The 12,152-nt window shown below is 48.5% G+C and overlaps 1 protein-coding gene across 9 annotated transcripts in view; it reads right to left on the minus strand.

Moving 5' to 3' along the window:
• Nucleotides 1-1,620: 1,620 nt before the first annotated feature.
• Nucleotides 1,621-12,152, minus strand: part of OS9 (osteosarcoma amplified 9, endoplasmic reticulum lectin) — a 30,944-nt gene continuing 20,412 nt past the window's right edge. For 2 of the 9 annotated variants that reach the window (XM_011925999.1, XM_011925996.1), the window contains 9 exons: nucleotides 7,230-7,440; nucleotides 7,007-7,108; nucleotides 6,693-6,793; nucleotides 6,460-6,511; nucleotides 5,258-5,346; nucleotides 4,790-5,068; nucleotides 4,031-4,220; nucleotides 2,672-2,784; nucleotides 1,621-2,391 (listed from right to left, as the gene is read on the minus strand). In XM_011925999.1, the coding sequence (XP_011781389.1) occupies nucleotides 2,266-2,391; nucleotides 2,672-2,784; nucleotides 4,031-4,220; nucleotides 4,790-5,068; nucleotides 5,258-5,346; nucleotides 6,460-6,511; nucleotides 6,693-6,793; nucleotides 7,007-7,108; nucleotides 7,230-7,440 (1,263 nt within the window). In that variant the 3' untranslated portion in view covers nucleotides 1,621-2,265. Of the gene's footprint in view, nucleotides 2,392-2,671; nucleotides 2,785-2,926; nucleotides 3,092-4,030; nucleotides 4,221-4,789; nucleotides 5,069-5,257; nucleotides 5,347-6,459; nucleotides 6,512-6,692; nucleotides 6,794-7,006; nucleotides 7,112-7,229; nucleotides 7,441-12,152 lie in introns of all 9 variants that reach the window. The other 7 variants (XM_011925998.1, XM_011925995.1, XM_011925997.1 and 4 more) reach the window with 5 other exon arrangements.

Raw genomic sequence — 12,152 nt, forward strand, 5'->3', positions numbered from 1 at the left:
TTTTTTGAGACGGAGTCTCGCTCTGTCACCCAGGCTGGAGTGCAGTGGCCGGATCTCAGCTCACTGCAAGCTCCGCCTCCCAGGTTTACACCATTCTCCTGCCTCAGCCTCCCGAGTAGCTGGGACTACAGGCGACAACCATCTTAAAAAGCCAGTACTGTTGTCTACAATTTACCAATGAGGAAACAGCATTTAGAAAGTTAAGTGACTTGTTCAAGGTCCCGCTAGTGGGAGATGAGGGGTGTGGTCTGGGCACAGCATTCTGACTACTGCTGCCCTCAAGGCAGTGTCTAAGCTCTTGCCCAGCTAGAGCATCCCTCCCTCAGGGGGCACAGATGGACCAGGGGAAGCAGGGTTTTCAAAGTCTGCCAATTTACACTTCAAAACAAAACAACATAAGCATAGCATGCACAGTAAGCACTAGTCCACATTCAGCAAGAGCTTCCTTCAACAGTTGAATCCTTCACTCTCCATTTACAGACATGTGGGAGTTCTGGGCCCTCTATCCCTTTTTTTTTTCTGAGAGTCTCACAGTGTCACCCAGGTTGGAGTGCAGTGGCGTGATCTCAGCTCACCGCAACCTCCGCCTCCCGGGTTCAAGCGATTCTCCTGCCTCAGCCTCCCGTGTAGCTGGGATTACGGGCACCCGCCACCACATTCAGTTAATTTTTTTGTATTTTTATTAGAGACGGGGTTTCACCATGTTGGCCAGGCTGGTCTCGAACTCCTGGCCTCAAGTGATCCTCCCGCCTCAGCCTCCCAAAGTACTAGGATTACAGGGGTGAGCCACCATGCCTGGTTCCTCCATCCCTTTTCTTATCCTGTGAGCCTGGGGGGAGCCTTCAGCAGAAAGGTCGTTCACCTCAGAGCAAAATTAGCAGAGCATGGTGGTGCATGCCTTTAATCCATCACTGGGAGGCTGAGGCAGAATTGCTTGAACCTGGGAGGCAGAGGTTGCAGTGAGCTGAGATCAGGCCACTGCACTCCGGCCTGGGCAACAGAGCGAGACTCTTGTCTCAATAAAAGAAAGAAAAAAAAAATCAAGAGTCCTCCGCACTGAGAGGAGGCATGTTGGGGGACCCATGCTTGCACTTGGTAGTGAAGAAGAAAGGGAGACACCAGACCCACATACCCTTGGCACACTAAGAAACTGGCATGTGTGGGCAGCAGCCCTCTCTCTGGGCATGCCCAAAGGTGGAGGTCTTTTTGGGAAATGTTGAAAGGACAGGTGGGTAGGGGTGTGGGTGACAAATGGAATCTGGAGCATGCTGTGGGAGAGACCACAGCAGAAGGAAGATCCCCGCTGTGGGGAACTCCATGGTGTGCATTTTGGCTTTCAGGGTATAAAGGGGGAAATAATAGGGAAAGACTTGGTGCAAGAGAAGGGAAGGAACAGAAACAGACAGATGAGAAAAAGAAGATGACAGTACTGCAAGTGTTTCTTTCAATCCTTGCCAGGCCAGGCTTCATTTAGCCACTCTGGTCTCTTCCTGCATACCCCAGCCCCCGTTTATAGTACCTGGGGAGTGGGGAGCAAAGAACAGGATCAGAGCATGATCTGAAAAGAACACTGAGCCTCCTCCCTGCTGGAACCCCCACCCCACAAAAAAGGTTGACAGATTGATGGTCCAGTTCTTTATTTAGAAACCTGATTGTTCAAGAACATGGTGGATGCTTCACACCTTTTTCACTGGGATTGTGCTGGAGGTGATGGGCAGCATTCTCCCATTTCCTCAGCAACAGAGGTGAAGGCTTCTCAACTCAGAAGCACAAATTGTAGGGGATGGGGTGGGCAGGGAAAGGGAGAAGGAAATCTCAAGGCAAGTCAATAGAAGGGGGTAAAGCGACTCCAAACAGCAATAAGGGCAGGTGGAGGCCTGCTTGCTCAGTGCCTGCTAAGTGTCCTGCCCTCCTTTCTCTACCCACCTCCGCTCAAAAGATCCTACTGAATCTCCAGGTAGGGAGCAGGGAATATCCTATTGTTAGGGTACAATAACAAGAAAAGCCACAGAGGAAGAGGAAGAGGATTGAGTGAAAGCTCAGGAGAGCAAACATCACAGGCCCGGTGAGCTCTCAAGGTGGCTGCCAGCTGGGGTGGCAGCATTCACCCAGGGCCCCCACACCCACAGAATGGCCCGAGAGGTCCACAGCTCAGCTCCACTCTGCTGTTTGGCCCTCAGGGGTCCCAGGGTGGGGAGGTGGGGAGGAGGCAGGCCAGTCCAGGAGGACTCTGGATTCTGTGAAGGGTCAAGTGCAGTGTTGGCCTCAGAAGTCAAATTCATCCAGGTCCCCTGTGCCCTCCCCACCTTGAGAGCCCCACACCCGGCGGTAATTGCTCTCCAGCTCTTTCTGCCGCTGGCGTTCCTTCTGGGCCTCTTCAGCTCCCGGCACCTGGTGGGAGAGGGTAGAGGTGGGCTGGAGCTACTCACCGTTGAGCCCAGGGAAGTCCTGGGCCAGGCAGCTGGGGGAAGGCAGGGAATGAGGACACCCATGTCCTGAGAGGCTCTTCCTGCATGGCAGCACTCTGAGTCCCTGGAACCCCAGCCTTGTCTTACAGATCAGGAAACGGAAGCTCAGCAATGGCATGGCTGGGGCAAGCCCGCACCTCCACTCCAGGCAGGCTGGGGACAGGAGGCCTGGGGGCCAGGACTTGCAGGTAGAAGCCTCTCACCAAGATATTGAAGAAGATCTCCTTGAGGTTTCTTGTGTCCTCATCAGTCAACCAACGTGCACCCTCTTCAGTTCCTTCAGCCCATGGGCGGACAATTTTGATCTCAATTTTCCCTGGAAAGGAGCAGTATGCAGTGAGAGGAGAGGATGGCTGGGAGCCTCAGGGCAGGCCCCCTGCCCCACTGGTCCCAGCCCCTCCACTTCCGGCAGCTTGCCCTTCCGACAGTGCTGGGTCCAGCCGCCCTCCAGGGCCCACCTGCAGCTGTGAGTCCCTCCCTCTCCAGCAGCTCCTTCACCAGCCCCTCGATTTGTTTCAGCTGTGGGTTTTCCCGTTTCATCTCGAGGACAGTCAGATCCTGATTAGGGCCTCCGAGACGGAGCTTGGTGACCCGGACCCGGACTCTGTGCTCAGGATCCTCCTCTTAGAGGGGGAGACACACAGGGAAACACAAAGCAGAGGCATGACTCCAGGGTTAGGGGTGTGGGGGTCATCTCCCCCTAAAACATCAATTGGTTCTGGCAGCTATTCCATCTCAACATGTGTATGAGCCAGGGCTCAAAAAAATGTGTGCCCCCACTCCCAATTCAGCCTATGGAGCTCCCTCCACCAATTGCTGCCTTCCATCTTCCCACCCTACCCAATAATTCTGCCCATCACCTATAGGAAAACAAATGTTTTCTGAAGCCAAAATCAGGCCACCTGCACCAACAAAGTTTTGTCTGAAGCAGCAGGTTGGAAAAGTGTGGTCTCGTCCTCCATATGTCAGGATTTTAAAGACATTTCAATGTTTATAGAGAGAATGGGATGGAGGGTTTGAAACTGGAACATTTCATTTGGAACATCTGATGTCCAGACCCATAGGACCCTATGAAATGGACACAAGGGGATGCAAGAAGATAGAATTTAAAGTCTATCCAGGCTATTGGCTCATGTGCAGCTGGGCTCTCCTATTCATGCCCTGACAGCTGGGGACTCTCTTGGTGCAAAGTCCTAAATGTTGACAGGTTGCATCCTTCATAGATGTGTGGTTTTCAGCATATAGACTCGCAAGCATTCAATTACTACCTACTGATCATCCATTGTGTGCCAGGCAGAGTGCTAGGTACTGGGTGTACAGGAGCAAACCAGAAAACAAGCAGACATGCTCTAAGAGCTGCTTCCCAGAGGGATGAATAGGAGGTAAGCATGCAAAGGGATGATGGTGATGGGAAGCAGGCGCAAGTGAGGACAGTGTTCCAGAAAGCGGGGAGAGAATGAGCACCCTCAGAAGGGAAGGAACAGGGTCCCCTCTGGGAATAGGACCAGCTGAGGGATGAAAACAACGGACTGGGCTACTCCTTCTTGTCTGACTGCTCTCACCTGTAGGTTGGGGTGATGGAGGAGGTTTTTTGGGGACAACCCTCTTTTTCTTGTGCTTCTTCACCAGCTCTGGACTCTGTTTTTCCTCCAGTCTTTTGATGAGTTTGTTGAGAGTGGATGTCAGAGCCAGCATTGCCCGATCCCGCTCTGACTCCTTCTTCAGTCCATCTGGGTCCAGCTCCTTCTCTGTCTGGAATACCCAAGAGAAGAGAGTGAGTCAAGGGTCTGGAGCGTGGAGGCAGCCAGCGGGCTAGGCTGTGTAGGAGAGTCTGATATTGTGAAATGGAGTTTTGCTCATCACCCGGGCTGGAGTACAGTGGTGCCATCTCGGCTCACTGCAACCTCCGTCTCCCGGGTTCAAGAGATTCTCTTGCCTCAGCCTTCCAAGGAGCTGGGATTACAGGTGCCCATTGCCATGCCTGGCTAAGTTTTTGCATTTTTAGTAGAGAGGGTTTTACCATGTTGGCCAGGCTGGTCTTGAACTCCTGACCTCAGGTGATCCGCTTGCCTCAGCCTCCCAAAGTGCTGGGATTACAGCGTGAGCCACTGTGCCTGGCCAGAGAGTCTGATATTTAAGTCTTGTCCCTCTCTCTGCTCTCCCTTCCCCAATAGCCCCAATTAATTAGGGAAACAGCTACCATTTCCAAGTGCCCCGTCCTTGCCCTGTGCTGTGCTCTCTCTTTCTTTTAGTCCCTCAGCCTGTCCTGCTTCACGGGACCAGGCGGCTGTGGAATTAACAGGAGGAGGAGCTGGGCTTGCCTCCTGGATGATGTTCTCCAGTTCCCGCTCCATGCCAGCCTTCACCTCCGAACGGAGCCGGTCTCGGTCTGACGGAAGCAGGATCCCTTCCAGTTCCTTCTCAAATTCTCCCAGTAACTGCTGTTCATCCTCATCTTCATCCTCATCCTCATCCTCGTCCTCCTCTTCTTCCATTTCTCTCTGCCGTTCTGGATCACCCCTTTCCTTCTCCTCTGGTTCCCTCTGAGGGACTTCTGCAGCATCATCCACAGGCTGCTCTTGGCCTATATTTGGCTTCCCCTGGGTGGGTAGGGAGTAGGGAGAAAGAGGTAGACAGTTGGAGTTTCAACAGAGACACATGGTGGGGGGCAAATAGTAGCAGGTGTGTGGTACTGGGGGACCCAGGAGTTGAGTCCCAGGTCAGCGTAGTTTTTCAAATGCTCGCAGTTGGGAGGTGGGTTCTGCCCATTCCCTGAGCATGGCCTATACCTTTTTTGTTCCACCTTTCAGCTCCTCTATGAATCGAATCAAATCTGCAGGGCTTCGAATGACTTTGACCTGCACGTTGTTCTGAAAATCTGAGATGAAAGAGTAATAATCATGAACCAGTTCTGTTGTGTTTAAATTTTTTTTTCTTTTTTTTTTTTTGAGATGGAGTCTTGCACTGTCACCCAAGTTGGAGCGCAGTGGTGCAATCTCTGCTCACTGCAACCTGTGCCACCCAGGTTCAAGCGATTCTACTGCCTTAGCCTCCCAAGTAGCTGGGATTACAGGTGCCTGCCACCATGCCCAGCTAATTTTTGTATTTTTAGTGGAGATGGGGTTTCACTGTGTTGGCCAGGTTTGTCTCGAACTCTTGACCTCAGGTGATCCACCTGCCTCAGCCTCTCAAAGTGCTGGGATTACAGGTATGAGCCACCGCACCTGGCTCTTTTTCGACATGGAGTGTTACCATGTTGCCCAAGCTAATCTTGAATTCCTGGGCTCAAGCAATCTTCCTGCATCAGCCTTCCAAGTAACTACGATTACAGGTGTGCGCTACTGCACTCCTAAATGCTCTTTGGATTCCTAAGGACAGGTAATGAGAGACCAAGGAAGGACATGGTCCCTGCCTCTAGGGTTTACCTGTTAAATAGTGAGACAAGGGCAAACATTCGTCTGCAGAGAGCACTGTTCTAAGGTGGACACTCCGGTAGCAGAGATGGATGCTAACAAGCTGCTAAGTCCCCACTCTTCCATGCACTTCTGAGGCCCTTCTGGCAGTCACTCCAGCTTTTAGGACTACACAGGAGATCCTGGGGCTAAGGACTTGTCTTCCCTGGAACCCTACTCCTCTTTCCACAAATATTAACCATTTAGTTTATTCAGTTCCAGGCCTTCTGCTATGAATTATGGATGCATTCTCATTTAATCCCATGCAACTCTCTAGGGTAGGGGTTATTATCCTCATTTTATGAGTAAGAAAATTGAGGTTAAGTGAATTACAAAGTCACCAAGTGGTGGAGCTACTGTGTTCTGCCACCTTGCTAAAATAGCAGTGCTGTCTACAAAGAGTATTAACTCCTGTAAAAATGAATTTGCTGCTGGCCTGGCTACCCAACCTCCCTCCCAGTGCTTAGCTCTCCCCTCCATCTCTATCCCTGCCAATCCTAAAATATATATGGTAAAGGAGACACGGAAGGTTCACTCACCATTGGGAGCACCTGGAGCTGAATCTGTTGCCTCAGGGCTTGGGTCCTGCTCCTGACAAGGAGAAAAGGAAAGAGTCAAGTATGAAAGCCTGTTCATGCCCTCCATACTTATGAAGGCAAAGGTTCTGGGGATATCCTTGCATCCCTAGGTAGATGTAGGTCACCTCACAATGACCCCAGCTACAGTGACCCTCCCCATTCCCATCCTGTTCCTCTGGGGCAGCTGGTCTCACCTCAGCCTGCATCTCCTCCCCTCCTGGGGCCTGGTCCTCTGGTTCATTAAGCATCTTCCAGAAATCTGAGTCCTTACTGTCATCCTTGGTCGGGCTCGCACCTAGGGTACAGAGAACAGGGAGACATTGATCTGACAGGAGGCGTGAGACAGAAAGGAGCAAATAGGATGGGGTCCCTTCCCCTCCTCTATCACCAAGGGATCAGGGCCCATGGTACTCTTCCACTCCACCCCACCAGTCAGTCAGGACAGTAAGATCAGGGGAAGGGAAAAAATGGAAGCGAGTTTCATGGTACAGGTGAAACAAGGTCCTACCTGCCATCTTTTGGGGTGCCACCCCAGACTTGGTCTCACTCCACACTTGGGGGCCCAGATCTTGCAGCTCCTCTATGATTTTATCTCCATACTGCTTTGAGGCTACTGAGAAACAGCATGCAAGCAGGCCAGGAACACATTCCTCTGGCTATTCAATACTTGATCTTTTGCCGCCCCCTGCCCCCGTATCTCCCCTTCTTCTCCTCCTTCTCTAATTACTCACCTGCTTGCCTCTGAACGTAGGCCATGTACTCCTCAGGCTGCAGGGAAGGGTGACAGAGGATGGCCTGGGGCGCAGCACTGGGTGGGGGCCGGAGGAGAGGGTGGGGGCAGAGCCGAGGAGTGCGAATGGTCAGCACATAAGAGCAGGACAAGGGCTCGTCCACGCGATCGATATAGTCCCCAGAAATACCTGCACCCTCGTCACAGAGAAACTGCCAGGACAGAAAGGGTGAATACACTTAATCACCAACAATAACTTGCTTTAGTTCTTAGAACAGGTGTCTTTACTAAGCACTGATTATCTGTCAAGCATTGTGTATACACTGTGCATATGGCACTTTACATAAATTGGCTCACTTAATTATCACAAAGACCCAGTGAAGGGGTATTGGTATCTCAACTTCATGCCTCAAGAAACAGGTGTGATGCAGTTAAGGCACTTGTTCAGGTTGACCAGCTTTTAAGTGATAAAAACAGGAACTGAACTCAGGCAGCTTCACTGTAGGTAACCAATTTGTGTTTCATATTCCTATTTTGTATAAATATTGTGTGTGTGTGTGTGTGTGTATATATATACTTATATTTGCTTTATATATGTATTATTATTATTATTATTATTATTGAGATGGATTCTCGCTCTGTCACCCAGGCTGGAGTGCAATGGCATGATCTCGGCTCACTGCAACCTCTGCCTCCTGGATTCAAGCGATTCTCCAGCCTCAGCCTCCCAAGTAGCTGGGATTACAGGCATCTGCCATCATGCCTGGCTAATTTTTGTATTTTTGTAGAGATGGGGTTTCACTGTGTTGGCCCAGCTGGTCTTGAACTCCTGACCTCAGGTGATCCGCCCGCCTTAGCCTCCCAAAGTGCTGGGATTACAGACATGAGCCATGAGGCCCGGCCTGTATTATTTTTTAAAGTGTATATATATTTGTGTATAAATATGTATTTTTTATATATGTGTATATAGTTAAAAACTTCAAACAATTCTAAGATTCTTATATCATTCAGAAAGAGGGTAAAGATATTGATTGGCCTTTGATAAATTAAGCATGCATGGCCGGGCACGGTGGCTCAAGCCTGTAATCCCAGCACTTTGGGAGGCCGAGACGGGCAGATCACGAGGTCAGGAGATCGAGACCATCCTGGCTAACACAGTGAAACCCCGTCTCTACTAAAAATACAAAAACTAGCCGGGCGAGGTGGCGGGCGCCTGTAGTCCCAGCTACTCGGGAGGCTGAGGCAGGAGAATGGCGTAAACCCAGGAGGCGGAGCTTGCAGTGAGCTGAGATCTGGCCACTGCACTCCAGTCCGGGCAACAGAGCGAGACTCCGCCTCAAAAAATAAAAAATAAAAATAAAAAAATAAAAAATAAAAAATAAAAAAAAAAGATAAATTAAGCATGCAATATTCTAATTTCTAAAATAACTATTAAAAGTAAGACAGGCTGGTGGTTCACAACTGTAATCCCAACACTCTGGGAAGCCAAGGCAGGAGGATGGCTTGATGCCAAAAATTCAAGACCAGCCTTGGCAACATAGTGAGACTCATCTCCACAAAAAGTTTTTAAAAATTAGCCAGGTATGGTGGTGTGCACCTGTAGTCCCAGTTATTTGGGAGACTGAGACTTAAGGGATCTTTGGGAAGATCCCTTAAGCCCAGGAGTTCAAAGTTACAGTGAGCCAAGATCATGCCACTGCACTCTAACCTGTGTGGAAAGCAAGACCTTGTCTCAAAAACAAACAAAAAGTGGGAGAGGTCCTACTTCTGAAATGGCAGCATGAGGGACTTCGCACACTCCACAGGGAAACTCCATAACTGATGAAAATTTAAAAACACAAAGCATGGCCAGGCGCAGTGGCTCATACCTGTAATCCCAGCACTTTGGGAGGCCGAGGCAGACAGATCACCTGAGGTCAGGAATTTGAGACCAGCCTGACCAACATGGAGAAACCCCATCTCTACTAAAAACACAAAATTAGCCAGCCTCGTGGCACATGCCTGTAATCCCAGCTACTTGGGAGGCTGAGGCAGGAGAACCGCTCGAACCTGGGAGGCGGAGGTTGTGGTGAGCTGAGATTGTGCCATTGCACTCCAGCCTGGGCAACAAGAGCAAAACTCTGTTTCAATACAAACAAACAAAAGAACACAAAGCATTTAAACTCTTTGGAAATTTTCCTAAGGACATATAATAAATGAGGAAATGTTTACTCAAGAAAATCTACTAAATCTTTTTTTTTTTCAGACAGGGTCTCACTGTGCCACCCAGGCTGGAGTGCAGTGGCACAATCACAGCTCACTGAATCCTCAACCTCCTAGGTTCAAGCAATCTTCCCACTTCAACCTCCCAAGGTAGGACTACAGGTGTGTGCCACCATATCCAACTAATTTTTAAAAATTTTTTGTAGAGACAGGTTCCCGCTGTGTTGTCCAGGCTTTCTCAAATTCCTGGGCTCAAGCAATCCTCTCACCCAAAGTGTTGGGATTACAGGTGTTAGCCCAGCTACTAAATCTTGAATAGTGAGAATTTGCAGCACTTGAGCCATGACCTGCTCCCTCAACAAAAGCCATGGGGTGGAGGGCAGGAATTTCTATCTGGAGTTACTACAACCCCATCCAATAGCTCAGTTTGACAAAAGCTCCACTCCAGCAGGTGAGTGTAGTTTCAAAAAAAAAAAAAGGTGGGGCAGGGCGGTGGAGCAGGGGAGGGACTTCCTATTCTCTCAACATGCAGTCATGAGATATGGTATATGGTGTTTTACCGGGAGGGCCACGAGCTCCAAGGTACAGCAACTAAACTCCTAAAAAAGATCAAGGCCTCCCTTCCTCCACCCAGCCCCACCCACAGGGCAGAGGCTTTACTTCAAGTGCAGTGGGACAAGAGTATCAGGGTCCTGATTGTCCTCACTGAAGCTTGCTCAGAGAGTGGAGGGTTCACAAAAGGAGATGCAAACTTAGAGAGTAGAGGCTGTCATCCCTGCCTAGCTCCCTGCTCATAAAACAGGAATGTCCTTCCAAGGGAAGCAAGCCATTGTTCCTGACCCCAACTCCAGAGCAGAGCCTCGGAGACTTTGCCCAGGGGGAGAGGCAGTCCGTAAGAACACAGAGCTCTAACATTCTCCAAAGGACCTAACTTAATATGACACAGAGTATGGGGAAATTCAAGCTTACAGGCACTTCAAAAATGTAGAGATTTTGGCAGGAGGCAATTAAAAGGAGGCTGATTGCTCCGTGATAGCAATAGGCTAAACCTTGGGACAGCTAGTTTAACAGAGAGAACCAGGGAAAGGGCAACTGAGAGCCATCCTGGAGTCACAACAAACCTACATATTGCCCTCAAAAACTAGCCTGACAAAGGGCCCCACAGTTAACTGGACTAAACTATGTAACAACTTATGCCCCACATGTCAAAAACAATAAAGCAATTAGTTGGCAATGAGTGGAGCCTAACAGCTGGGGGTGATACCAGCAGAGGCAGATGGCTTAACAAATTCATGAAAGAAACAGTCAGAAAGAGCCTGCTGAAACCACTGTCATCTAGTGTGGCCGTGTGCAGGGCCAAGACTGTGCCCTCTGAGAAGACACTAGAGGCTTCATGTTGTGAGGGAAAGAGACTCCACTCAAGTAGTTCAGCCAAGTCACTGAACAAATGAACAAACAAAAGCCATGGGGTGGAGGACAGGAATTTCTATTTGGAGTTACTGCAACATACTATCTAAAATGGTTTTCAACAATTACGAAACATGCAGAAACAGTAAAGTATGAAACATATATAGGAAAAATATGCAGGCAACAGAAACCACCCATGAGAGGGCCCAGATGTTAGATCTCACAAAGACTTAAAAGTAGCCATTACATTAATAAATATGTTCAAAGAATTAAGAATTTAAGTCATACAAAGTGTGTTCTCTGACCACAATGGAATAAAATTAGAAATGAATAAGGAAAAAAATTTGGAAGTTCAGAAATACGTAGAAATTAAACAATAATCTCATAAGTAACCAATGAGTTAAAGGAAAAAAATCAAAAGAAAACTGTAAAATACCTCAAAAATGAATGAAACTGAAGACACAACATATCCAAACTTACAGGATGCAGCTGAAGTAGTGCTTAGAGGGAAATTCATAGCTATAAACATCAATTTTTTAAAAACAAAATCTTGACTCCATAATCTACCCTTCTACCTTAAGAAACTAGAAAAAGAAGAACACACTAAACCAAGAGCCAGCAGAGGGAAAGAATACAGACTAGAACAAAAATAAATGAAATAGAGAACAGGAATACCATCCTATGTGTCCAAAGACAGGGAACCACAGATACACCTTTGTAGGGAGTTTATATATGTTTTTAAGTTTCTGTAATAAAAGATTTCAAAAAAGACAATCTTTAAATATCCATAACTTGCACCTGGCAATTATGCTTTTTTTTGCTTACTTTCTTTTCTTTTTTTATAGATGCAGGGTCTTGCTCTGTTGCCCAGGCTAGTCTCAAACTCCTGGGCTCAAGTGATCTTCTCTCCTCAGTCTCCCAAAGTGCTGGGATTATTGGCATTAGCCACTGTGCCCAGCCCAATTATATATAAGATATATTTACACATGCATATATGTACAATGTAATAATCATTTGTGATAACAAAAGAATTGGGGGGGGAACTATTTCAACCAGTAGAATAATGGTGACAAAATGATGGAACACACAATGGTACTTTATGCGGCTATAAAAACTAAAAAGGGCCAGGTGTGGTGGCTCATGCCTGTAATCTCAATACTTTGGGAAGCCAGGGCAGGTGCATCACGAGGTCAAGAGACTGAGACCATCCTGGCCAACACATGGTGAAACCCTGTCTCTACTAAAAATACAAAAATTAGCTGGGTGTGGTGGTGCACACCTGTAGTCCCAGCTACTCGGGAGGCTGAGGCAGGAG

Source organism: Colobus angolensis, unplaced genomic scaffold (genome assembly GCF_000951035.1).
Source record: "Colobus angolensis palliatus isolate OR3802 unplaced genomic scaffold, Cang.pa_1.0 Scaffold67, whole genome shotgun sequence".
Taxonomy (NCBI): Eukaryota; Metazoa; Chordata; class Mammalia; order Primates; family Cercopithecidae; genus Colobus; species Colobus angolensis.